At 42.9% G+C, this 22980-nt stretch overlaps 1 protein-coding gene and 5 long non-coding RNA genes across 14 annotated transcripts; 4 read left to right on the forward strand and 2 right to left on the reverse strand.

The window, feature by feature from the left end:
• Positions 1-1023: 1023 nt before the first annotated feature.
• LOC124350228 lies at positions 1024-3953 on the forward strand. Of its 3 annotated transcripts, none has more exons than XR_006920503.1 (10): positions 1024-1099; positions 1164-1287; positions 1354-1483; positions 1542-1642; positions 1702-2241; positions 2300-2610; positions 2673-3161; positions 3395-3506; positions 3577-3709; positions 3786-3953. It is a non-coding gene; the product is annotated as an uncharacterized LOC124350228 (long non-coding RNA). The 3 variants fall into 3 exon arrangements; XR_006920504.1 differs by having other exon boundaries at positions 3577-3695; XR_006920502.1 differs by lacking the exon at positions 3786-3953 and having other exon boundaries at positions 3577-3776.
• Positions 3954-10310: 6357 nt separating this feature from the next.
• LOC124350329 lies at positions 10311-11401 on the forward strand. The gene is made up of 5 exons (XR_006920781.1): positions 10311-10569; positions 10663-10765; positions 10827-10944; positions 11124-11278; positions 11353-11401. It is a non-coding gene; the product is annotated as an uncharacterized LOC124350329 (long non-coding RNA).
• An 853-nt stretch (positions 11402-12254) lies between these two features.
• Positions 12255-13422, reverse strand: LOC124350210. Of its 7 annotated transcripts, none has more exons than XR_006920461.1 (4): positions 13326-13422; positions 13131-13265; positions 12762-12923; positions 12255-12479 (listed from the first exon to the last, which is right to left on the reverse strand). It is a non-coding gene; the product is annotated as an uncharacterized LOC124350210 (long non-coding RNA). The 7 variants fall into 7 exon arrangements; XR_006920458.1 differs by having other exon boundaries at positions 12255-12473; positions 12736-12923; XR_006920457.1 differs by having other exon boundaries at positions 12736-12923.
• A 12-nt stretch (positions 13423-13434) lies between these two features.
• Positions 13435-13910, forward strand: LOC124350355. The gene is made up of 3 exons (XR_006920827.1): positions 13435-13569; positions 13635-13771; positions 13851-13910. It is a non-coding gene; the product is annotated as an uncharacterized LOC124350355 (long non-coding RNA).
• A 268-nt stretch (positions 13911-14178) lies between these two features.
• Positions 14179-20377, forward strand: LOC124350321. Its single transcript, XR_006920765.1, has 3 exons — positions 14179-14220; positions 14290-14539; positions 20119-20377. It is a non-coding gene; the product is annotated as an uncharacterized LOC124350321 (long non-coding RNA).
• Positions 20378-21728: 1351 nt separating this feature from the next.
• On the reverse strand, positions 21729-22902 carry LOC124349998 (mitochondrial cardiolipin hydrolase-like). The gene is made up of 4 exons (XM_046800967.1): positions 22550-22902; positions 22287-22471; positions 22011-22230; positions 21729-21954 (listed from the first exon to the last, which is right to left on the reverse strand). The coding sequence occupies exons 1-3, from the start codon at positions 22786-22788 to the stop codon at positions 22016-22018; spliced, it is 639 nt and encodes a 212-aa protein (XP_046656923.1). The 5' UTR covers positions 22789-22902; the 3' UTR covers positions 21729-21954; positions 22011-22015.
• Positions 22903-22980: the final 78 nt, after the last annotated feature.

Raw genomic sequence — 22980 nt, forward strand, 5'->3', positions numbered from 1 at the left:
AGACTTACTAAAAATGCTCAGAAACAGGCAATCTAGGATATATTCTTGATCAGCGTTTCACGCTGAGCACGATGAGATCAAAATCGGGTTTAGTTCCAACACTTGCCACTTGGTGGCGCTGCTTTCCAGACTTACTAAAAATGCTCAGAAACAGGCAATCTAGGATATATTCTTGATCAGCGTTTCACGCTGAGCACTATGAGATCAAAATCGGGTTTAGTTCAAAGTCTTTTGGTCAATTTATGTCTTTTAAGTTTAGTTTGGATAAATTCTGAGCTACTTTTATTTTGACAATAGATGGCGCTGACGTCGAATTTTTGAATTGAGTTTTAAAGCAGTTCTACTGGTCGGATAATTTTTTAAACCCGATATTCTTGTTCCTCGTGTCAAGACGCATCTTTTAAGTTTAGTTTGGTCAAATTCTGAGCTATTTTAATTTTCAAATAGGTGGCGCCACTTTTGAAAATGAGCTTTTTTTACTGTTGAGTAGATGGCGCTGCAATCGAAAATTTTTAAACTGCTTTTTGAAGCATTTCTACTGGAAGGGCTGCACTAGTCGATGTGTTTACTAATGCCCAGTTAAATGGTGGATCTCCTTTGTCCTGTGAATTTACATGGTCCGATTTGCTAATAATTTATTTGAACAATTTAAAGAACTTTATCGCCTCCTTCTTTAATTTTTTTAAAATCGAAGAGAAGGAAAGCTTTTCTTGCTGAGCTTGACGAGCACGAAAATTTTATCCGTTTGTATGGGGTGACGCGTTGACGACGAAACATTTTATTAACAATAAGCAATAACAAAGAAAAGGAAAAATATTAACAGTAAATAAACACAATGATATCATGTAAAATAATTAGAATAAAACGTAATGAATAAGAAATATTAACGAAGTCTGAAAAAAAACAAGTGAAAAATAAATGTTTTAAATTGTTAAACTGGCAACTGTGCTGCATTAGTCAGACGATTTAATAAAAAGAAACACATTTTTGAACATGTGTTTATTAGCAGTCTACAGTCTAGTCAGTTTAGATTGGAATCTTGAAGTCTTGAAGTCTTGAACAGTTTTAATCTGATTTAATCGAGGAAAATAGAATGAAGGTAACGTACTCTTTGTCGAATGAATCACAATTTCATAGCTTTAAAATGTTAATTTATCAATCAGAGACTAGATGTTCTTCAAATCTTGGCAGAAAGGAATGAAAGAAGAAAACGCGAACTGGAGCTCAATGGTTTACCGTCAGAAAGCAAATAATTCTTTGCCCATAACCCCAAATTTTTCAAGGCAGGTAACATATAATGGATAATTTTCTGTTTGGGCCCAAAACAAAACTTACACACATTTTCACTCAAAGACTCCATCCATCCTCGTTGAATCATCATCCCAGAGTGCTTCGTCAAAAAGTAGTAGACAGGAAGAATTAAATCGTGCTACAGTTCTGGATATTTTTGATGATACACAAGTTTATCTTTTTTATTCAAAAGGTAAATTCTCAATTGATTGATTGTTTTATCTTATTATCATCTTCATTCATTCCCTTAGGTGAAGTAAACTATTCTTGGCTTGATAAAGATCTAGGTATTAAAGATGTTCCAAAGATGTCTTCTTCAGATTTGGTGAACTATTTGCGGTAAGAAATAAAGGTATAATTTACAAAATTGAATGTTGTGGCTCTAACTGATTGTTTCTCATTTTGTTTTAGGGCAATAAATTACAACGATCATTGTTAACCTGCAAATTATCATGTAGGAGATATTTGTTCTTTCTAATGTCAGTGACAACAAGCAAAGATGTGGCAGAACTCAGAAGTGTGTCTCAAGATTCTTTCAGAAAAAATATCTGATAAAACTCAACAATTCTGTATTGAAGTGCCTGACTTACTTCTAGTCCTGATGAATTTTGGTACTGTTCAAAGCAACTTTTGGCCTGTGGCTTTGGACATTTCTTTTCCTCGCCCATTCCGGAAATTTTCCATCCAACAGTTTCGATTCGGAAAAACATCATGTCCCTTTCCCTCGCTTTCTATTTGGAGAAAATATTGTCTCTCTTGAGTTTCAATGTGAAAACATATCCCTATTTTTCCGAGAACGAGAAAATTGGAATGTGCAACCTCTTGCTAAACCTTTACATGGCAAATTTTATAGCTGGAGACACTTTTCTAACTCTCAAAATCAGAGACATTATATCACGTATAATTGAAAGTTTTACAGTAGAGGAATGGAGTGAACTTAATTTCAAAATGGTATTTCTTTTATATTATGTTTTGTTTTAAGTTCTCAAACTTATCTTTTTGGTTTTAGTATTGAAGAACTTATTTTGCAGTGTTGGATTGAGAACCTGTAACCTACAGCGATGGTTCAACGAATTACGTACAGTATATACCAACAACTACAAGCCGTGGAGCAACTACAAGCTGTCGGTTCATCAGCGATGGACTCGAGTAAACGACGAGCAATGGTCGTTTGCCGAAGGGCTTCTTCCGCCAAGGCAAGAAATTGACTCATCTTCATCAGGTTTATTGCAGCAACTTGAGAGAATTCACTTGAAAAGATGCAGGGCACATACTAACATGTGTTGTATTTTTCTGAATTATGTTTTGATTGAGCAGTAGGTAGCAATTAACTTTAGTTTATTGCATTAATCTTGGAAGGTTTATTGAAATATTTCCTTTAGATTCAACATGACTGTTCGATGACAAAGTTAGTTGGAAACCTAACTCAAATACCGATAACCTTTGCTGCAGCTGCCTTACAGCCACAAGCAGGAAAATTATTCTTTTCTTCAGAAAGTTGTTTTATTTTTTGTCCTGAATCCCCTATACTTTCTTTTAATATTAGAGATTTTTATGTTGAATAAGTTAACGAAAGTTTGAAATTGCTAACTAAATCATTTGTATGATGTGTCATAGGGAAAGCTGCTGGAGTAATCTAGTGTTCATCCTCTTGATTCATTTCGTGTCAGCTAGCAGCCAGTGAAAGGCGTAACGATTCGAGTTGAGCTGCTGCCGCTGCGTCTGCAAGAACGCATCAAATTAGCTGTCGCTAGGTGGCTTAAAATGATTTCCACTAGGTTGCGCGAGTGTCTTCACTCTTCAGGGATAAATGTGTTATGGTCGTGACGTTTCTCATGATGAAAATGAAAAGGTCCAATGCAACAGTAAAAGTAATTATTTTTTATCCAATTTCTTACTAAAGTACTTAATCAATATGACTAGAGATCAATTTGCTATTTGAATACCTTGCCAATCATAACTTCCTTTGTAAAATTTCAGATGTCATTCTTTTGGACTGCATAGTGTTGTCTTACTCCTGGTATTCTATGGTCATAATGAGTCCTGCATGTAATAGTATACACACTGTGTTTCCTGATGGTAATCTTAATATTTTCTTAAATAGGTCCGCTGCTGGTTACTTTGTTGCAGACAGCTGGGGATAGGTGTTCCTTTTGCAGGTGTGCTACTGGTACTGGTTGTAATTTTCGTCATGTACAGAAACAATTCTTAAGCAGGTAAGTGAATCATGAGAGTTGCCACTTTCCAAGTCTGTTTTCTAATCTACTCTAATTCATCTTGTAAAAGGATGTCGAAGATCTTTCCTTTCTCCACGTGGTTGCTGACGTGTCATGAAGATGTGTTTTTGGGAGGGTCTCTACTATATTGCAAGACAAAAGTGTGATGAAAACAGGAAATCTGAAATGGTAATAATGTACTGGTATGATAAATCAAGTAGGTTAGCATTTTGTTCTTGGTTGAAGATAACTGACATCTTATTTCATGCTTCAAATTAGAGCTTTTGTGGAAGGTTCTTCGTACTTGGAAAGAGTTGTAAATTTTGTTTGATCAGACAGAGCAGATTGCATATTCTTAAAACCTGAAATGAAATCTTTGCGATGTGTTGATCTTTGATCATTTCTTTTTCTTGTTTAGTGTATATTTAAAGTAGATCATTATTGGTATCTTTTTTCACATTTCAAAATGTTTATTAAAGTTCTTTTTCTTTGTAGGTGTCCATCTTTCTTAATAGCCCACATTTCTACTTGACAGCTCTACCAATGTGTTTAACAGCATAAGAAGTTAATCAATGATGCCAAGCTTCTAAGGACTTACAAACGAAAATGTTTCTCATTTCACAGTAATGGTGATCCCAAAGAATATGACCATTGAAGATTTAGTTCTCTATGCAGAGACAAAACGATAGTGTTAAGTCTGAAGTTGAGTCACACCAATTAGCTTGAAACTAAATTGCTTTTTTCACACTGCAGTGGCTGAAAGCAATTGGATGTACATGGCTAATTTTATCGTCATATAAATAGGGTGGTGGACATGTTACAAAATTTTTCCACAAGAATGCAGAAAACTATTATCAAATCAATTACTAGATGACCTTTTTATATCTTCCTTTTTACTCCTATCATTTGGTAAGGTTACCCCTGATTCAAATAGTCATATCTTTCACATCTCACTAGAGTTATTGATTATTCTAAGGGTTTAAATAGTGACGAACTGACAGGTGGATGGTGGCAGCATATTTGATACAGGGATCCACTTTTTCTTATAGGCTAAAGCATCTGACAGAAGTTATCCAAAATAGGCAATTTGTGTGTATTACGTTTCAGATGGTTTTGATTCCGACTAGTCCGGTGCATCAGTGGGCCCTTTTCCGATAAACCCAGATTAGTTTCATTATCAATCATGTTTTCGAATTTTTTTTAGAAAATGGCTAATTGGTTTTTCTTTTGTGAACATATGTTGGTGGTGGACCGGAAATTCCAGAATCGGATGAGATTTCTGGCGATGACAATAGAACAGGATGCATATTCGGAAGTCATGGGCTGTCTGATGGGCCCGCAACACGTCCAGCAGCCACATTGAGACTCGGAAACGTTTGTCGGTTCTTCGTTGCCGACGTCGGCCGTCTTGACTGAGTTACATCACGCTACCTGGACAATTCCCGACTCTTCACTCGCTTCGACGACAACAAAGAATTTTTTCCGGTTCCAAAGTTTATGGTGTTCCGTCGGTGGACCACACATTTTGAGTCGTCGTTATTATGATGCATTTGCCTATAATAGTGAAGCAGGAGCGATAACTGGGAGCAGCTGCCGGATGAATCTGGAACCACGAACTTACTCTTCCGTTTGGTGCGCCGATTCGCCAATTATTTGTTTGGTCGTTTGCATCGCAACCGACTGCAACATCACCGTAATGAACCGAAACTATGAGATGCTATTTTGTTGCCGGAAGTAATCAAAGATATCCTATCGGGTAAATTTCCATTAGAACTATTTCTTGAAACTCTAAAATTTGAATTCTCATTTAATTTTATTGCTGCCCAGTGCTGGATCGTGGATAGAATCATTCGTTCGGCTGAAGAATATCTCGACTCTTTCGAATGACCTGGCCCAACAATTCACAGATCTCGTCCGGGATCAACTCGCTTATTCAATCACGCCATATTGGGATCCAGCAAAGAAAACTTTTACTCCTCAGCTGAATTTTGTCCACCATTCAACAACGGATGCCACTGCTTCTAGTCAATCTGCTGGACCGTGTTCCGGCATAAAAGATTCATTTTAGATTGTTTGATTGTTTGAAATTGCCACGAACTTGTTTGTTTTTTTGTTTGTTTTCTGCAATTCGTCTTGTTGTGGAGCGTCTAGACTAGCATATCTGATTAAGGGTCTAACAGTTTGCGTATTGGCCCAGTCGAAGGTACTGGAGGAAGTCTGATTGGTGGCGATCGTGTGCCCGTTTTAGTGATGGTTAGTTAGAGAACGCTGCCGTAATTGTTGTCACAGAAGGAGTGATTTATGTCTCCGGCTCTTTTAGTTATATTTCGTGTCAGAAACAAAAAGGTTTTCCATTCAGGGTTCCCCATCTCTCATACCGGTCTGTTACAGCAGTAGTCAACGGCGTACAACGAATTTTTTAATTCAAGGTTTTTTTTTCTCATTTAAATGCTGCAGTGCATTAATGTTAGTATTTGTTTTTGTAAGAGTTGACTGGGGAAGTATTGGGTTAGTACATGCATGGTGTTATTTATCATAAGAATACAAGAACAGACATGGGAAACATTGGGAGGTAATAGAAGGGGGGGGGACATGTGGAAGGAGTAGGAAATGAACCTGGGGCCTTTCTTATCATCACTAGGGGCCGCAATCATGACACAACGGTCCAACTTCCAATTTGATAAATCTCGGGAATTTATCAGATCCTTTAAAGGGCTGGCTAAGAATGCTGTGGAATTTTTCAATTTAGGCAACACAGTAGGTAGCTATTGGTTATTGTCACGAGTTACGTGTTTGACTCTCGTAGGACAATGGAGGACTAAGAGGGTAGGAAGTAGAAGTGCAGAGAAATCTGTGGAATAGTCCAGTAAAATGCGAATGTATAAGAAAAGAAACGTGGTAAGTTGCAATTTTATTTTTCAACGGGATATTTACATCCGTCAGGATGATTCCATTCATAGTTGAAATGTTTGGTTAGTAATGTAACTATAATTGCGTATTATAGAGACGTTACATAGTGTTTAAGGATTGATCCACCGTAGTGTTGGTAGTTTTAAATGGTACACGCGAATCTTTCAGTCTTCATTCTGCAGTGTTGTGTTAGCAATGGAGGAGTAGGGTTGTCGAATTTGTGTTCTGGTCATCCGTGTGGACAATCGGTTTGACTGAGTGTTAGCTTGTCAAGGTTATTTTAACTCTTAGTTTTATACGGCCGTATAAAACTAAACCAATAAATGTGTAATTGAAAATAACTTGTGCCTAGTTTGTGCTTTGTTTTCGGGTGTTGCAGGATGCAAAAATTGTGGATTGATTACCGTTTGGAGTTACTTATTTGGCAGTTGGTGATGTGTTGGCGGTTTTTTTATGGTGAGAAGATGATTATTTAGTGAAGACCATATTATGGTAGTATCGATTTCTCGTATTTCTTTGTTATTTCAATGAGTGTCGATTACTTAAAGCGGGAATTATTTCCAATTATTTTAAACCTTGCCTTTGCCTTATTTTCTGCAGTTATTTTGATTTACTTTACACGTCTCTGAAACATTTATCGGCAGTTGCTGAGATGCGATTTTTAGTGATGACTAACATTTGTTGAATCAGCAACAAAGCTCACTTGTTCGATTTTTGAAAAATTGATTTTTTTTCCTACTTCCGGTTTTCTGATTTCAGTCAGTAGTTCAGTAAATATTCATTCCACGAAAAAAAGAACCACATTTTCGTGATCCTCGTCAAATTTGTGGTAAAGTTCATGTTTTTTTTTGTACGTTTTCGTACTTCCGGTTTCGAAAATTTTCCTGAGACATAGAGCTGTATTTCACGACGGCGTGACAAAGACATATCATTATAAGAGAGTAGTAGATGAACGATGGGGAATTTCAATTGACTAGGTGAAGGTAGACGAGAGAATGAACAATGGAAATAATATGCAGAGCGATGAAAAACGAGATATAAAACACTACGATGCAACGATACAGAACAGGTTCATGTAATACAATACATGCCATATAATTACATGCAAATCCATTAAGGAGCCGGAATATTGGCTTCCTGGTCGTCCCCATGTCCGCGGATGTGGCGATGAATGATGGAGACAGATCCCTGGATGGCCATCAGACGGCACTTCCTCCGGAGGCGGCGCCAAGGAGCCGGGGGGATGTTGAGGGCGACGGCCACTGCGTTGTTTGAGGGGAGCCAGGATCCCAAGGCGCCAATAACGAAGGGCAGAGTTAACCCCAGGCAGCTGTATTTCTCTATTTTTCTGGCATGGCCAGCGTCGAGGGACTCGGGAGCGTCGAAGGTGATGGTGAGATCAATTATTGTTGGTGGGTCGGTCGAGGAGATGACTATGTCCGGCCTCAGGGTTGAGCCAGGGAAGACTCTGTTGACAGACGCTGCATGGCCGGCCCTGGTGATGGTTTTCACAATTTCCGCCAGCACGAGGTCGTGTCGGCGGCCAATGGCCGGAAGATTACTGCGGCAGTGGCTGGTTACGTGAGAGGTAGTTTCGGCATCAACCTTGCATCTCCTGCACTTGGTGTTGGGAGCAGAGCAACCAGGATTCCCGAGGAGCGGAAGCAGGCCGAGGCGGCTCTTGTGGATGAGATTCCACTCGTTGAATGAGAGGCAGGTCCGATGAGATGAGAGGCGGGCAATGTCGTTAGATGGGTCGAGTAGTAGCCCCCTTGCTACCCTGCCCTGATGCAAGGCATTTGTGAGGGAGATTGTCCAGCGTTTCCGGATGACAGAGCGGAGGCCCCTTACAGCTTTCAGCGAGAGGCAGGAGACGTCGTCGGCGATCACTTTGGTCGATTCATCGCCGGATACATCGATCCTAACTTCAAGTCTTCGTGCTGATTTCCTGGCACGGGACCAGGTATTGGAACCACACCTGTAGAAACGGGTGTCGTGGAGTCCGCCTTCTACCGAACCAGAGAGGTAGTTAGAGAGGGGCAGCGGATCAGGCGGCTTGCCGTTGAATCCCCTGGAGATGTTTTGGCTGAGCTGGGCTCTGGCAGTGAGGCGGACCACCGGATCGTTGCTATCGAGGAGTTGAGCGGCACGAGCGATGATCCAGATGTCCGAATCTTTAGCCAGTTGAGAGGCACCTAAGCCGCCAGCCCTGCGATCGGAATAGAGGAAGCCATTATGTGCAGTGTGGGGGACGTTGGCCACGAAACGGAGGAATTCGGCACAGCGAGCATCCATCTCGTCGAGAAAACCGCGAAGGACCCTCCCTGTGGCGAGATGGTGAGAGAGAGACGGCAGTAGGTGGGCTCTGTAAACCTCCAGTTTTTGCCAAGGCGCCAAGTCTGAATCGGCGACCTTAGTCAGCTTGTCGGGCAGATCACAGACGGGTCGAAATGTTAGGCGAGTGCCCATGGGGACTCCTAAGTAGCACTCGCTCTCACCTTCCTCCAAGCAGCGAAGAGAGGTGCCATGAATGTGCAGGAGAGATGAGTTGGTGGCCTTACCCTTGGACAGGGAGAGGAAAGAGCATTTTGCGACGTTGAACCTGAGCCCAAGTTTCGCTGCCACAGCAAGCATGGCGTCAAGAGTAGGCTGAAGCTGATCAGGAGAGGATCCGATGAGGGCGACGTCATCCGCGTAAGCAGTGGCCTTCAGCAGGGAGCCGAAGAGAGTAAAGCCATGGTTGGTAGGAGCCTTGGCACAGCGGATGAGGGGCTCAGCGGCAAGGTTGAATATGATGGAGCTTAGCCCATCTCCCTGACGGACACCGGACGTGGGTTGAATGGTGACCAGTTCCTTGTTGACAACAAACTGGAAGATGTTGTTGGTGTAGATGTCAGTGAGGATGTCACGGAGCTCTGTCGGGATCGGAAGACTCTGAAAGAGTTGATGGAGGAAATCGTGGGGGAGCGAGCCAAAAGCGTTGGCAAGGTCAAGCCAGCAGATGGTAAGTCGGCTTTTCTTGAGCTTGGCCTGTTCGATGGCCGATTCCAGCAGCATGGTGTGTTCTTGTATTCCATGGACCCCAGGAAGGAAGCCCTTCTGCTCCAGTGACAACCAGTCATTGTCGGACGCGACTGCGGTAAGGCGGGATGCAATGGAGCTCGAGAAGAGCTTGTATATGGTGGAAAGCAGAGAAATGGGCCTGAAATTGCCGTAGTCGTCAGTAGGGCCTTTCTTGTATACCGGGATGGTGCGAGCCGATTTCCAACAGGCAGGAATACCGTAGAGCCAGACCGCAGCGTAGAGGAGCTCGAGCAGCCGCCCGAATGGGTCCAGACGAAGAATGTCTTTGTATTCAACGCCGTCAGCTCCAGGAGAAGTATTGGAGGCCCGTTTGAGCTTGTATGCGACCTCCTGGCTCGATGGTGGAAGAGAGAGCAAGGAGAGGTCGTCATCGGACAGAGGGGCCCAGGAGCATGCGTCGTACGCGGCTTTCGCTTCCATGACGTCCGCTTCCGGAGGGCGAGGCTGCTCATAGGTGGCCTTGAGGAAGAGTGTGGCGGAGTCAATGGAGCCGGTGTAGCACTGCGATGTCTCGCCCAGAACCTTGCGTACGGCCCTCTTCGGGTATCTTTTGAAGAGAGCTTGGAGTTTGCTGGCCGCCTCCCATCGCTTGGCATTGTTCTTCTGACGGATTCGCTGTTGTTGCCTGGACTGATGCCTATTCGTGTTGGACCTTTCCTGAACTATAGTTCAGGAAAATTCTCGATTTTGACAAAATTTTGGATTTCGTTCAAATTACACCTAATCGACCCCAAATTTCATGGAGATCACGAATATTTGGTTTATTTTGTCAGCAGCTCAACGGCTAAGGTGCTATCGCTTACTTCCGGTCTACTTCCGGAAAATTTGCATAAAACTAGCAAGTGAGCTTTGTTCTCAATACTGCTCTCAAGATTGATTGCTAGGTTTTGGCGAACAAAAATGCGCTTTTCAAGTTATGTGATTATGTTAAGACCAGCCCTTCAAATACTGAGTTTTTAGACGTGTCTAATAGATGGCGTGTCGATTATTGTGTCAGTTATGGGCTTATTGCGTTTTGCTGTCAGAAGTTTAGTTATCTTTTCTTCGAAAATTACCAATGAATTCATAGGTAAATACGAGTGATTTCGTCTGTAACTTGTCGGTGATGTGTTCTATTCCGTGTATATGTTGGATAACCTTAATGTCTTTCATCAACTTACAGTCTTATAACTGAAAACTTACAGTCTGAATGTCGTGCAGCCGGCCGTCAACTATTTTGTTCAAACTCATTGTATTCTACTGAATGTGCCATCGAAATGATACAGGTGACAACCAACACTAGCTTTATAACATGCTGAAACCTTAATTCTTCTCATGTTTTATTAGGATTCATCATAATTATCGGCTGTTTCTAGTGGACTTGCTAGATCATCAACCCCAGCATGGACCAATCTCTCATTCCAGCTTCTAGAGAATCTTGGATAACTGATTGGCGGTTTCATGTGTAAGTTCACTTGTCATGTCAGTCGTATATGTTTCAAAAGTATTGATCTACACTTACATCTATCTAATGTTTAAGAGACAATTTGAGTGTGTAATGATAACTGTTTAATTAGATCATAGACGCACATTGATGACACAAATTATAAACAAGGTGACTTATTTTTCTTTTTTTATTTACAGGATCTAAACTCCAGGTTTCTAAATTTGCACGGCAGCCTTTATGAGAATTCATGTCCTTTCAAGTAAGTCAACAAGGTCACTTGTTTACTAACCTTTTGGCTGCTACCCTTGAATCTCCCTTTTTACTCTCTAAAGACGGGCCATCTTAATTTGAGGTATTGCTTATTCTGTCGTTACAATCTTGTTTGAATATTATTGATATCCCAATAAATGTTCATTCTGCTTACAGGGTAATCCTTCGCTACTTGTCATGGACTTCATCCACTGGTGAAAACCGACGAGAGAATGCTGTAATCCAAGACTGATAAATTGTTTAGTCGTTAGATTAAATTAAAAGTGCATATCTGGGCTCCCTTCTCTTCTGTGGCCCCGTTTCCCTTACTAACCACTAACCAACGCCCGCCGGTGGTCACTCACCCGCTGTGAAACCAGGAGGAGGGGAGGGCTCTGGTCGAACGGGGACTTGGAAGGCGCATGATCCGATGAAAACTTTTGGAGGGTCATGAGTCTTACCCGGAAGCCTAGTATGACTACATCTCCCCGGAAAAACTTGCCTCGTACTTCTCTCTTCTTCTCGGTCCAGATAAATATCTCTGGGGGCCGTAGACAAAACCTATAACAGCATGTGCGAGTTTATAAGAAGCAGCCCACTATCCAATGAAAGAAAAAGCCGTGGATTAGTTTTGCGGACAGTCACGCAGATTTCCGCTCAAATAGACCATCGCTTTTTGTCTCATTGCCGCAGCGGTGGTGGCGGGTTTGCAATAAACTCGTACAGTAGCAAAACGTCTTGAACCGGACGCTCTGTTTATTGAAATATTAAAAAGAAAAATAACTGGTTTAAAATACAAATTTTGTATTCATTATTGACATTACATTGTTTGGGTTTAACATTGGTTTATGTGGTTTAGGGTATAAATTTGAGGATTGAAAGGTGTATGTTAGTGGGATTTGAAGAATTGGAAAGTATAAGTTTTTGGGGTTTGGAAATTAATTGGTGTGGACTGGATATGTTTGTACGGTTAAAGATTAACTGATTGTTTATCCAAACTTGAATTCCCCCTCCCTCCAACATCCTCCACTTTCCTTTCCCAATCCCGAAAACATGTTTATTATTTGTTTGACATAAACATCCCATAATTGTTTTTGTTGCTTCTTAACTCTTGAACGATAACTGCATAGATGCAATGAAAATTTAACAATATGATGATTGATGATGCAATTTTAGTAACAAAACACCACCACCAAGGAACGACCAGTTGAACTTGATGCAGAAAGATCTTTCACCAACATAGGCTGCAACAACGTGCCACACCGGACAGCAACTACGCGAACGTAAACGGCTAAACTCTAAACCTATAATCAAAATGAAATGAATTGATCTTCAGTACCAATGGAAATGCTGTCAATGAAAAGACAAATAAATGTCACTTAATGTTATTTACAAGAGTTAAGCCTAATCATACTTATACCAATGAGAAAATTGTGCACGTCAAATTCAACACTGGCTGAAAAAATACATGTGTGAATTAGACTGGAATGAAGAAGAAGATGAAGCTAAGACTTAAACTAGCTGTAAATCTACAGACATAATGCAAATTGAACAAAATACTGCCTGTAACTTCTGTAGCAAGACACCAGCAACAAGGAACAGCCACAGGTTAACTTGATGCACAACAATCTTTCACCAGCCAAGGGGGTTAACAAACAAAGAACCTAGTTGGCGTGTTGGTGGTGTTGGCCTTTTCCTTATCCTTGGATGGGCAACAAAATGGTTATCATTCAGTCTAAATGCAAAATCTAAAGCAAAATTTAAATTAGAAATAAAAATAATCAAAACTGTTGCACACAAAATGATGAATTCTCTCTCTCATCAGCAACAAAGAATTGGATCTGGCGAAGGCATCAATATCTTGAAGATTTACAACTTGAAAGGGAAAAGTGAATGTGAACATTATTGTCTTAAAGAACACAGTAATTCAAAATATTTTTGGTAAAATAATTAACCTGCAACAGAAATGATTTTTCTTCAGAAGACATAGGTTGTGACTTGTGAGCTTGCATTATTGGATTAGACCATTTCATTTCTATTGTCACGAGCACCTAGTTGGCCAGGTACATGAAAACTTCAGCTGAAATTATCTGAAAACATAGTCAAGAATGCAGTAAGAATCATTTGCTAAAGTTTGTTTTATCTATTACTTAAAAACAGTTAACTTGTTATCCGATCTCCGTTGTTAAACTTTTTTGACGTGTAATATCACGTCTGTCTGTGACTGACTGCAACCAACTTAAGATTCAAAACTCATTACTAGATGTCGCTAGTGTCGCTGATGTTGTTCTTTCATGGAACATGGTGAAACGAGGCGAAATGAGCGATACAAATTGTTTCTAATTTATACTTATTCCTGTGATTTAAAATACCAAATTGAACTTCATATCTTATGTAGGTTTATCTTTACCTAGTTTCCTTATTTTTATACTGTACTAACTTATTTCTTCAAATTCTAGATGCATACTGTCAGTCATTCCAACAAGTTGACTTCAGCGATCAGTCAATTTCCATCCATTAGATCCTCATGCTGTCAAAAGCCTAAAACTCATGTTTGAAGAACACATATAGTGGAATATAAATGTGCCAAGATAAGGTATTTCCCCATTACTGCTACCAGACCATTACAATTCAGATTTTCATATAACATAGGTATTCTTGCTTATGAACCATAGGATCTTTTCCAAATCTCGCAATTTTGGTGGTGTACCCTGCAACAGCACGTTTGTTGTTATGGCTGTTTTTACTTTGGTTTAGAAGGCAACCCAGCTAAGAAATAGGTAGAGTTTTATTTCTTATAGGTAAATTTGAGTAAATTTGTAAATAATGTAGAGATTTCCTTGTCCCATTTCCACTTAGAGTTTCAGTGACATGAAGAGTGTGAAGTGAACCACCTATCACCACGCTAAGTACTGCAATACTTCATGACACTTTCTTTAGCATCAGGAAATTTGTCTCAACATGTTGAGTAATGCTGTTGGTTGCTGTGAATTCCATTTTTACGGTTTTGTCATCATGAAATTTTCAGTGTGCTTCTTAGAAAAGGTAAAGATTGATATGCTTTATTCATTTTTATATTTTCATTAATGTAAAACATTTTTTTTTTTTTTACAGAGCACACAGTTTCTTTGTGGAATCGTGTGGTCCTGGCACGGATATTCTTGAGCCAACGCTGGTGTTTGTCCATGACCAACGTTCTGCTCCATCCTTATCTTCCCGACGTAAGCTCATCCAGCTTCTGCTTCATCGCTTCGTACACAAAAATACAACTTGCCTTGCTTCACTGACGAGTTGGAACACTTCAGCCGTCGCTTCCGTGCCTCTGTTACACACCTGCAGTCACTCACCACGGGATTATGCCCAGGTACCGACAATTTACTTATTTTCGTAGATTATCTATTCCAATAGTATACTTACTTGTGTCTGTAATAATTCCGAAATCAGGCCCTACTTGCGCGCTAAAAAAGTTTTACTTAGACGTTTCTTTTTCTAACGCTAGATGGCTTTCGATAATTGTCAGCTGTCAAAACAGTCAGTTTCAGTTACTTTAAAATCTCTTTAAACATTTATCGGCAGCTGTTGTTTTGAAATTTTTCAATGAAAACTGACGATAACTATTCCACCAACAAAGCTCACTTGTTAGATTTTGAAATATTGTGTTTTTTTTTCTACTTCCGGTTTTATCATTTCAGTCAGTAGTTCAGTAAATATTCATTCTACGCACAAAAGAACCACAAATTCGTGATCCTCGTCAAATTTGTGGTAAAGTTCATGTTGTTTTTTTTACGTTTTCGTACTTCCGGTTTTGAAAATTTTCCTGAACTATAGTTCAGGAAAATTCTCGATTTTGGCCAAATTTTGGATTTCGTTTAAATCACACCTAATCGACCCCAAATTTCATGGAGATCACGAATATGTGGTTTAATTCGACGACAGCTCAATGGTTGAGGGGTTGTCGTCTGCTACGGCAGCGTTCGGTCGTGTATGAAAACAGCTCCCAAGATCTTGCTTGTTTTTGTGAGAAATCCTGACTTTTCGTGCCCCAAAGTGCGCCCACTCGTGCAGTTAAGTGTTCCCCACATTTCGGCCGTGATTTTAGTGCATTTGGGCAAGTTTTATTTTACTGTGTCAATCCATCTGACAGTCCGACGCCCCGGCCCAAGCTCCAACTTTCTGCCGCTAGAGGTCCTTCCTACTGTTTTGCGCCTTACACCTGTTTGCCGTGCAAAACACTACTCCGCTGCCCAGCAATCTATCTACGGTGCTCCGACTATTCTTGGCCGCCCCATTACTACACCGAGGCTATCACTTCACCGCTGCTCCGACTGCGACTGCACTGCTGCCCCGGCTGATACTGCTCCACTGGACTCAACTCATGGGCAAGTTTCAAACATTGCTTGCTCATCATCTTCTCTGCATGAACAAACCACGCCATTGTTGATTCTCGCCGGAGCTGACCCAGCCATCCTCTCATACATCCGAATTTGCTAATCCTGATTTCTGCTCCACGCTACGGCCCGAGTTTTCAACTTTCTCCACCAGGTGGCCTCCATCCAGCACTCCAACAACGCCACTAGATGGCAGCTGCCACCGGGGCATGCAGGAATGACACTTGGCATCTAGGAATAAAGCCACTTTAACTTACGGAGTCTCTCGATGCTCCCTTCGTCATCATATCATCATATTTGATTTTATTCCTCGGGCAAGCTAAATTTTAAGAATTTTACTATCTACTGATCATCTGGACGCCAGCCGCCTCTCCATTTACAGCTCTCTTCGACCACACCGATTCTACTACACCGACTCCACTACACCGATTCTACTACACCGACTCTACTTCACCGACTCTACTACACCGACTCTACTACACCGACTCTTCTACTCCGACTCTACTTCACCGAATCGGGGCAGCCTCTGGCCATCCGTCTATCCGTCGACATGGAGAAAGCCTGTGGCAACAGTGCCTGCAGAAATACCTTCATCTGCCACAACGACAAGAAGAAGTTTTGCTCCAACCGCTGCTACCCTTCTGTCATTGCCCGTGCGGCTGCTAAACAGGCCAGCAGGAATGGTGCCCTGGCCGGGGTGGCTAACTGTGCCCCTTTGGTTACTGTTAGGACTACACCTGCTCACACTCCTGCGCCAACCTACTACGAGACGCCTGACGACACTTCTACTCGCAAGACAAGGGACGATTCATGGATCCCATCACCACACTCAGGCTGCTCTCCCCCCACGGCACGCTTAGGCAGGCCCCGCCGGGATCCTGCTCCTTCCACCGTCACTCAAACAGCATGCATTGCAGGCGTCAACGTTTCACTCCCGGCTCTTTCTCCTCCACAAGCTCGGCCCTTTTCGACACCGACCAGCCGATCTCCTGGACCACCTTCAATCGTTCAGCCTACACGCGTCTCCCATGGAGACCTAGACGATCAACATCTGGCACTTCCATCTCCACTCTTTCCGTCAGATACCACGCCTCCTCCGTTCTCCGACGCATCCAGTTCTTCTTTTGAGCCATCACTCGACGACCTGGACGGCGGGGTGCTTGAAGACGAAGATGCCTTATCTCCCGCCGACCTCTTTTATGAGCGCTGGGCCCCAACAATCCTGAACTGCTCCTCCAGGACTGAGCTGGACACGATTGCCTCTGATCTTGCTACTAACTGGCACGCTCTCACATTGAAGGAAGACACACCTAGCAGCGAGGCCATCCGTCCTCCACGCATCCCTCAGACGACCCCTCCTGGCTCCATTCCACACAGGCAGCAGTCCAGACAGCAGCAGCGGGTTCGCCGCAAAAACAATGCCAAGCGATGGGCGGCCGCCAGCAAACTTCAGGCTCTTTTCAAGAGATATCCCAAGCGAGCTGTCCGCAAAGTGCTGGGGGAAACTTCACAGAGCTACACTGGCTCGTCTGAAGCTGCAACTCTCTTCCTCAAGACCACCTATGAGCAGCCCCGACCTCCTCCAGATGACATCCTGGTAGCTAGAGCCGCGTACGACGAGTGCCTTTGGACACCTCCTTCGGATGATGATCTTTCCTTGCTCTCCTTACCACCTTCGAGACAGGAAATTGCCTACAAGCTCAAAAGGGCATCCAACACCTCTCCCGGGGCCGATGGAGTCGAATACAAAGATATTCAACGTCTTGACCCGTCTGGACGGCTGCTGGAGGTTCTGTACGCCGCGGTTTGGTTATACGGCATCCCGACTTGCTGGAAAACCGCCCGCACCATTCCGGTGTACAAGAAAGGCTCTCCGGATGACTACGCCAATTTCCGGCCCATCTCGCTCCTCTCCACCATCTACAAGCTGTTCTCCAGCTCCATCGCCACTCGCCTTACCACAGTGGCGTCCGACTGCGACTGGCTCTCACCGGAGCAAAAAGGCTTTCTTCCTGGGGTCCATGGGATCCAGGAACACACCATGCTTCTGGAGTCGGCCATTGAGGAGGCGAAATTGAAGAAGAGCAACCTCACCATCTGTTGGCTGGATCTTGCCAATGCCTTCGGTTCGCTCCCCCACGACTTTCTCCACCAGCTATTCGCGTCCCTCCCGATTCCGACTGTGCTGCGAGACCTCCTCTCCGACATCTACACCGACAGCATCTTCCAGTTTGTGGTTGGCCGAGAACTTATCACCGTTCATCCCACTTCTGGTGTCCGACAAGGTGATGGCCTCAGTTCCATTATCTTCAACCTGGCAGCTGAACCACTCATCCGTTGCGCTAAGGCCCCTTCCAACTCTGGCTTTCCCCTTTTTTGCTCCATGCTGAAAGCCACAGCCTACGCAGACGACGTCTCTCTCATCGGCACCACCCCGGAACAGCTCCAGCCCGTTCTCGACGCTATGCTTGTGGTGGCGGCCAAACTTGGACTCCGGTTCAACGTTGGGAAATGTTCCTTCCTAGCAATTTCAAAAGGAAAGGCAACACACTCCACACACCTCACCATACACGGCACGTCTCTACGGGGACTGGAGGAGGGCGAAACTGAGATTTATCTTGGGGTCCCTCTCGGAACTCGTCTCACCTTCCGCCCCGTCTCCGATCTGCCTGACAAGCTAACCAAGCTAGCCGACTGTGATCTGGCGCCCTGGCAAAAATTGGAAGTGTTCAGAGCCCACCTACTTCCGTCTCTCTCTCATCACCTTGCCACAGGGCGGGTCCTTCGCGGCTTCCTGGGCGAGATGGACACTCGCTGCTCTGAATTTCTTAGATTTGTCTCCAACGTCCCCCACACTGCTCATAACGGCTTCCTCTATTCCGATCGCAGGGCTGGCGGCTTAGGTGCCTCTCAACTGGCTAAAGATTCGGACATCTGGATCATCGCTCGTGCCGCTCAACTCCTCGATAGCAACGATCCGGTGGTCCGCCTCACTGCCAGAGCCCAGCTCAGCCAAAACATCTCCAGGGGATTCAACGGCAAGCCGCCTGATCCGCTGCCCCTTTCTAACTACCTCTCTGGTTCGGTAGAAGGCGGACTCCACGACACCCGATTCTACAGGTGTGGCTCCAATACCTGGTCCCGTGCCAGGAAATCAGCACGAAGACTTGAAGTTAGGATCGATGTATCCGGCGATGAATCGACCAAAGTGATCGCCGACGACGTCTCCTGCCTCTCGCTGAAAGCTGTAAGGGGCCTCCGCTCAGTCATCCGGAAACGCTGGACAATCTCCCTCACAAATGCCTTGCATCAGGGCAGGGTAGCAAGGGGGCTACTACTCGACACATCTAATGACATTGCCCGCCTCTCATCTCATCGGACCTGCCTCTCATTCAACGAGTGGAATCTCATCCACAAGAGCCGCCTCGGCCTGCTTCCGCTCCTCGGGAATCCTGGTTGCTCTGCTCCCAACACCAAGTGCAGGAGATGCAAGGTTGATGCCGAGACTACCTCACACGTAACCAGCCACTGCCGCAGTAATCTTCCGGCCATTGGCCGCCGACACGACCTCGTGCTGGCGGAAATTGTGAAAACCATCACCAGGGCCGGCCATGCAGCGTCTGTCAACAGAGTCTTCCCTGGCTCAACCCTGAGGCCGGACATAGTCATCTCCTCGACCGACCCACCAACAATAATCGATCTCACCATCACCTTCGACGCTCCCGAGTCCCTTAACGCTGGCCATGCCAGAAAAATTGAGAAATACAGCTGCCTGGGGTTAACTCTGCCCTTCGTTATTGGCGCCTTGGGATCCTGGCTCCCCTCTAACAACGCAGTGGCCGTCGCCCTCAACATCCCCCCGGCTCCTTGGCGCCGCCTCCGGAGGAAGTGCCGTCTGATGGCCATCCAGGGATCTGTTTCCATTATTCATCGCCACATCCGCGGACATGAGGATGACCAGGAAGCCTTTACTCCGGCCCCTTAATGGATTTGTATGTAATTATATGGCATGTATGGATATGTATATTGCTTGAATTTGTTCTGTATCGTTGCATCGTAGTGTATTATATCTCGTTCTCATCGCTCTGTATATTATTTCCATTTTTCCATCTCTCGTCTACCTTCGCCTAGTCAATTGAAATTCCCCATCGCACATCTACCACTCTTTTATAATGATATGTCTTTGTCACGCCGTCGTGAAATACAGCTCTATGTCTCAGGAAAATTCTCGATTTTGGCCAAATTTTGGATTTCGTTTAAATCACACCTAATCGACCCCAAATTTCATGGAGATCACGAATATGTGGTTTAATTCGACGACAGCTCAATGGTTGAGGCGCTGTGGTTACTTCCGGTATACTTCCGGAAAATTTTCAAAAAACTAGCAAGTGAGCTTTGTTCTGTTTACAGTTCTCAACCTTTGCAAGCTTGATTTTAAATTTTAAAAATTGCATCTTCAAATCTTTGAGCCAAAAAACCTGACTATTGTTTCTATCTGTATTATGTAACTTTTATTGGCATTTCACTTAATAACAACTGTTTTGTCTTTATTCAGGTAATGCAGAGGAGACGTCGAGAAGATGGACACTAAAAAATCTCCGGTATCACCAAAATGTCAGCGCGGATCATCATTTGTTGTTGTTAATATGTTGTTGTTTGTGTTAGTTAACCCGTTGACTGTCACGCCTTTGTTCCCCCCTACCTCCTTAGCACGGGCCTCCTAGAGGCCTCCTAATAGCGTGCATTCCATCTTCCCCTGTCAGCCCGGACTTGTCAGCAATGGCAAGTCCCACCTTGGTCATGGATCCTTCAGACATGGCCGCGTAGAAAGTAGAGAACAACCTACGGGTTGTATGGCGTGGCAGCCAACGGGTTAACTTAAGTGTATGTATGTATATATGTGATTGTAAAAAGTGGTGGAATTGTGGGTGGAGGTGGGACAATAAAGCAATTCCTTTTAAAGTTTTGTGTTTGCTGTGTCTTATAACTTATAATAAAATCATGTTTCACACTTGACTTGTATATTTCTTACAACTTTGAAGTTTTACATAAGTTAAAGGCAGAAGTGGCTAATCATCTCCAGACTCTTTAAATAAACTTCTATCGACTTCTATGAGGAACCAAACACTATCTGCAACTCTTGTGGCACAGCAATTTCAGGAGAACACCAGCACAGCTTCTTCAGTTCTTTTTCTTCATTCCTGTATCAGCTGCATAATTACATCTCTCAACTGGAAACAGGCTGCAAAACCACTACACAGGCATAGTTTAAGTATCACCAAGTCCTATGGGGAAAAAGGAATGCAAAAGAAATCGTGTAAAACAAATGACATCAGACATTTTTCCAAGATTCCATTGGCAAATGAATTTTAAATGCCATGAAAAGATAATTCTGTAAATCTAATTCTTAAGTGTTAAAGTCTTCCTGCAATGACACTTCAGGATAGCACCAGCTCGATAAACTGCATGCAGGATGCTGCAGCTCAACTTGACAAGATCACACCTTTCACCATCTGGCTGCAACGAAACCACTGTGGCCATGATGCCAGCCATGGAGCTCAGACTTTGTTGAGTTCTCACGTTCTGCAACAGGATATCCAACCTGAACACCAACTATTAAAATCTATAGCATAATTGCAGAGATATTTATCAACAAAATTACTCTGCTACCTCTGTAGTGTTTCTGCGTGAGATGAGACTACATCCGAACAAGTACAGCCGTAGTCTATGGTACAGCTAACAACGGACGACATTTCGGCAAAATGGAAAGCAGTTTCAGTCCACGTGATCGATTATTTGGCCAAATGGAAATTATATGCCAGATTGCCTGTAAATTGACACAGCAACGTCTAGGATTAATTACACTTGAGAAATCCAAACTAGAATTTACCATTAAATTTCAATGCTGAAAATGTAGATCGACACCGCAATTCCGTAACGAATTTGGAATACCTTTTCAGTTGGCGTTTCGGAACAAAATGGCGAAAATTTCGTCCTCTCACAGAGACTCACGTCATCTGGCGGCTGGGGGACAACTTGATTTTAGCCACCTACTGACGGAGCCAAAAGATTCCTCCACGTTTGACTGTACGGAAAGGAATCAAGGATGGATGGATTGTCGGACTTTGAGATATTCAAAATTCAATGAAGTTCTACTATCGATCGGACATGAAAATAGTTTTAAAATCGTTGGAGTTCTATCGTTGGACATTTAAAATATTTAAAATTCAATGTAGTTCTATTGTTGATCATGAAAATAGTTAAAGAATTTATTCAAGAACTTATTGGAGTTCTACTGTCTCTGAGCAGGTATCGGAATCGCAAGTGCTATAAGTGAAATTTTGGCAAACAAAAATTCAAGGTCCCTTTAAGAGGTAAAGAAGAAGTCCCCCTAATAAAGGTGAAGATTATAATAAACAGAAAATCTATTGTATTAGCTATAAATACAAGAGTTAATTTCCAGGCTTAGTTTCTTGCCACAATTTTTGAAATTCAGCACAAAAAGGTTCAACGGTCCAGGGATCATTAGTGATTATGACAGATTCGTTGTTACCAGTGACAGCTTGTGAAGTCCAGTTGAAGGACCCAGAGCAAAGCAGCTCATCGTCAATAATAAAAAACTTGTGGTGCATTAGAAATGGGGGTTTGTTGGTATGTACCCTGATCCCTGTTTGATAAGTGGAAAATAAGCATGCTTCCTAAAATTTGTATAAAGTCCTTTACCATCTTTCATAAAACGGTGATTCTGGGATCCGAAAGCTATCTCCATGCTCTGGTCTGTAATCACTCTGACTCTGACTCCAACTTTGTGACGTTGCAACACAACATCTGCAATCTCAAAACAAGAGATGCAGTAAACAGCAATGTCGATAGATTTCCTTGCTGACTTGATGTGGGAAAGTAGTTGCCTGCATTGCAAAAAGTGATAAAATAAAGGTTCTTCTACAGTCATAGACCGACACACAAAAAACTCATATATGTCCAACCTGAAGCCAGTTGTTGTGTGGCTGAAATCGCAGCGAATCCTCGAACAGCCTTCGACTGAATCGAAAAAGTCTTTACAGGCAATTTGTTTATCAGGAAAGAAAATCACTTGTCTAATCACTGGCTTTGAATTTTTTCGCTGCAGGTAATTCAAGCCTCGCCGAGTGCATTCAACCAACACAATTCCTACTACGACTAGACCAAGTTTGGGGATAAAACTAGAGATTTCTACCGAATTCATTTCGTTTATCGACTTTTCTTAAACGAGTTTTGTTGTAAGCCAACTTACTTAACAAGTTTCGACTAGGAAATAAATTAATAACAACGTAAACGTGTGAAGAACAGAATGAAGATGGGATTTGAAAGGGAAGAGAAAATAAATCAACGTTGCCGGGTTATTAAAAACAGTTTTCAAACTTTCGGAAAAAATAAA

The sequence above is a fragment of the Daphnia pulicaria genome, chromosome 7 (genome assembly GCF_021234035.1).
Source record: "Daphnia pulicaria isolate SC F1-1A chromosome 7, SC_F0-13Bv2, whole genome shotgun sequence".
Classification (NCBI taxonomy): domain Eukaryota; kingdom Metazoa; phylum Arthropoda; class Branchiopoda; order Diplostraca; family Daphniidae; genus Daphnia; species Daphnia pulicaria.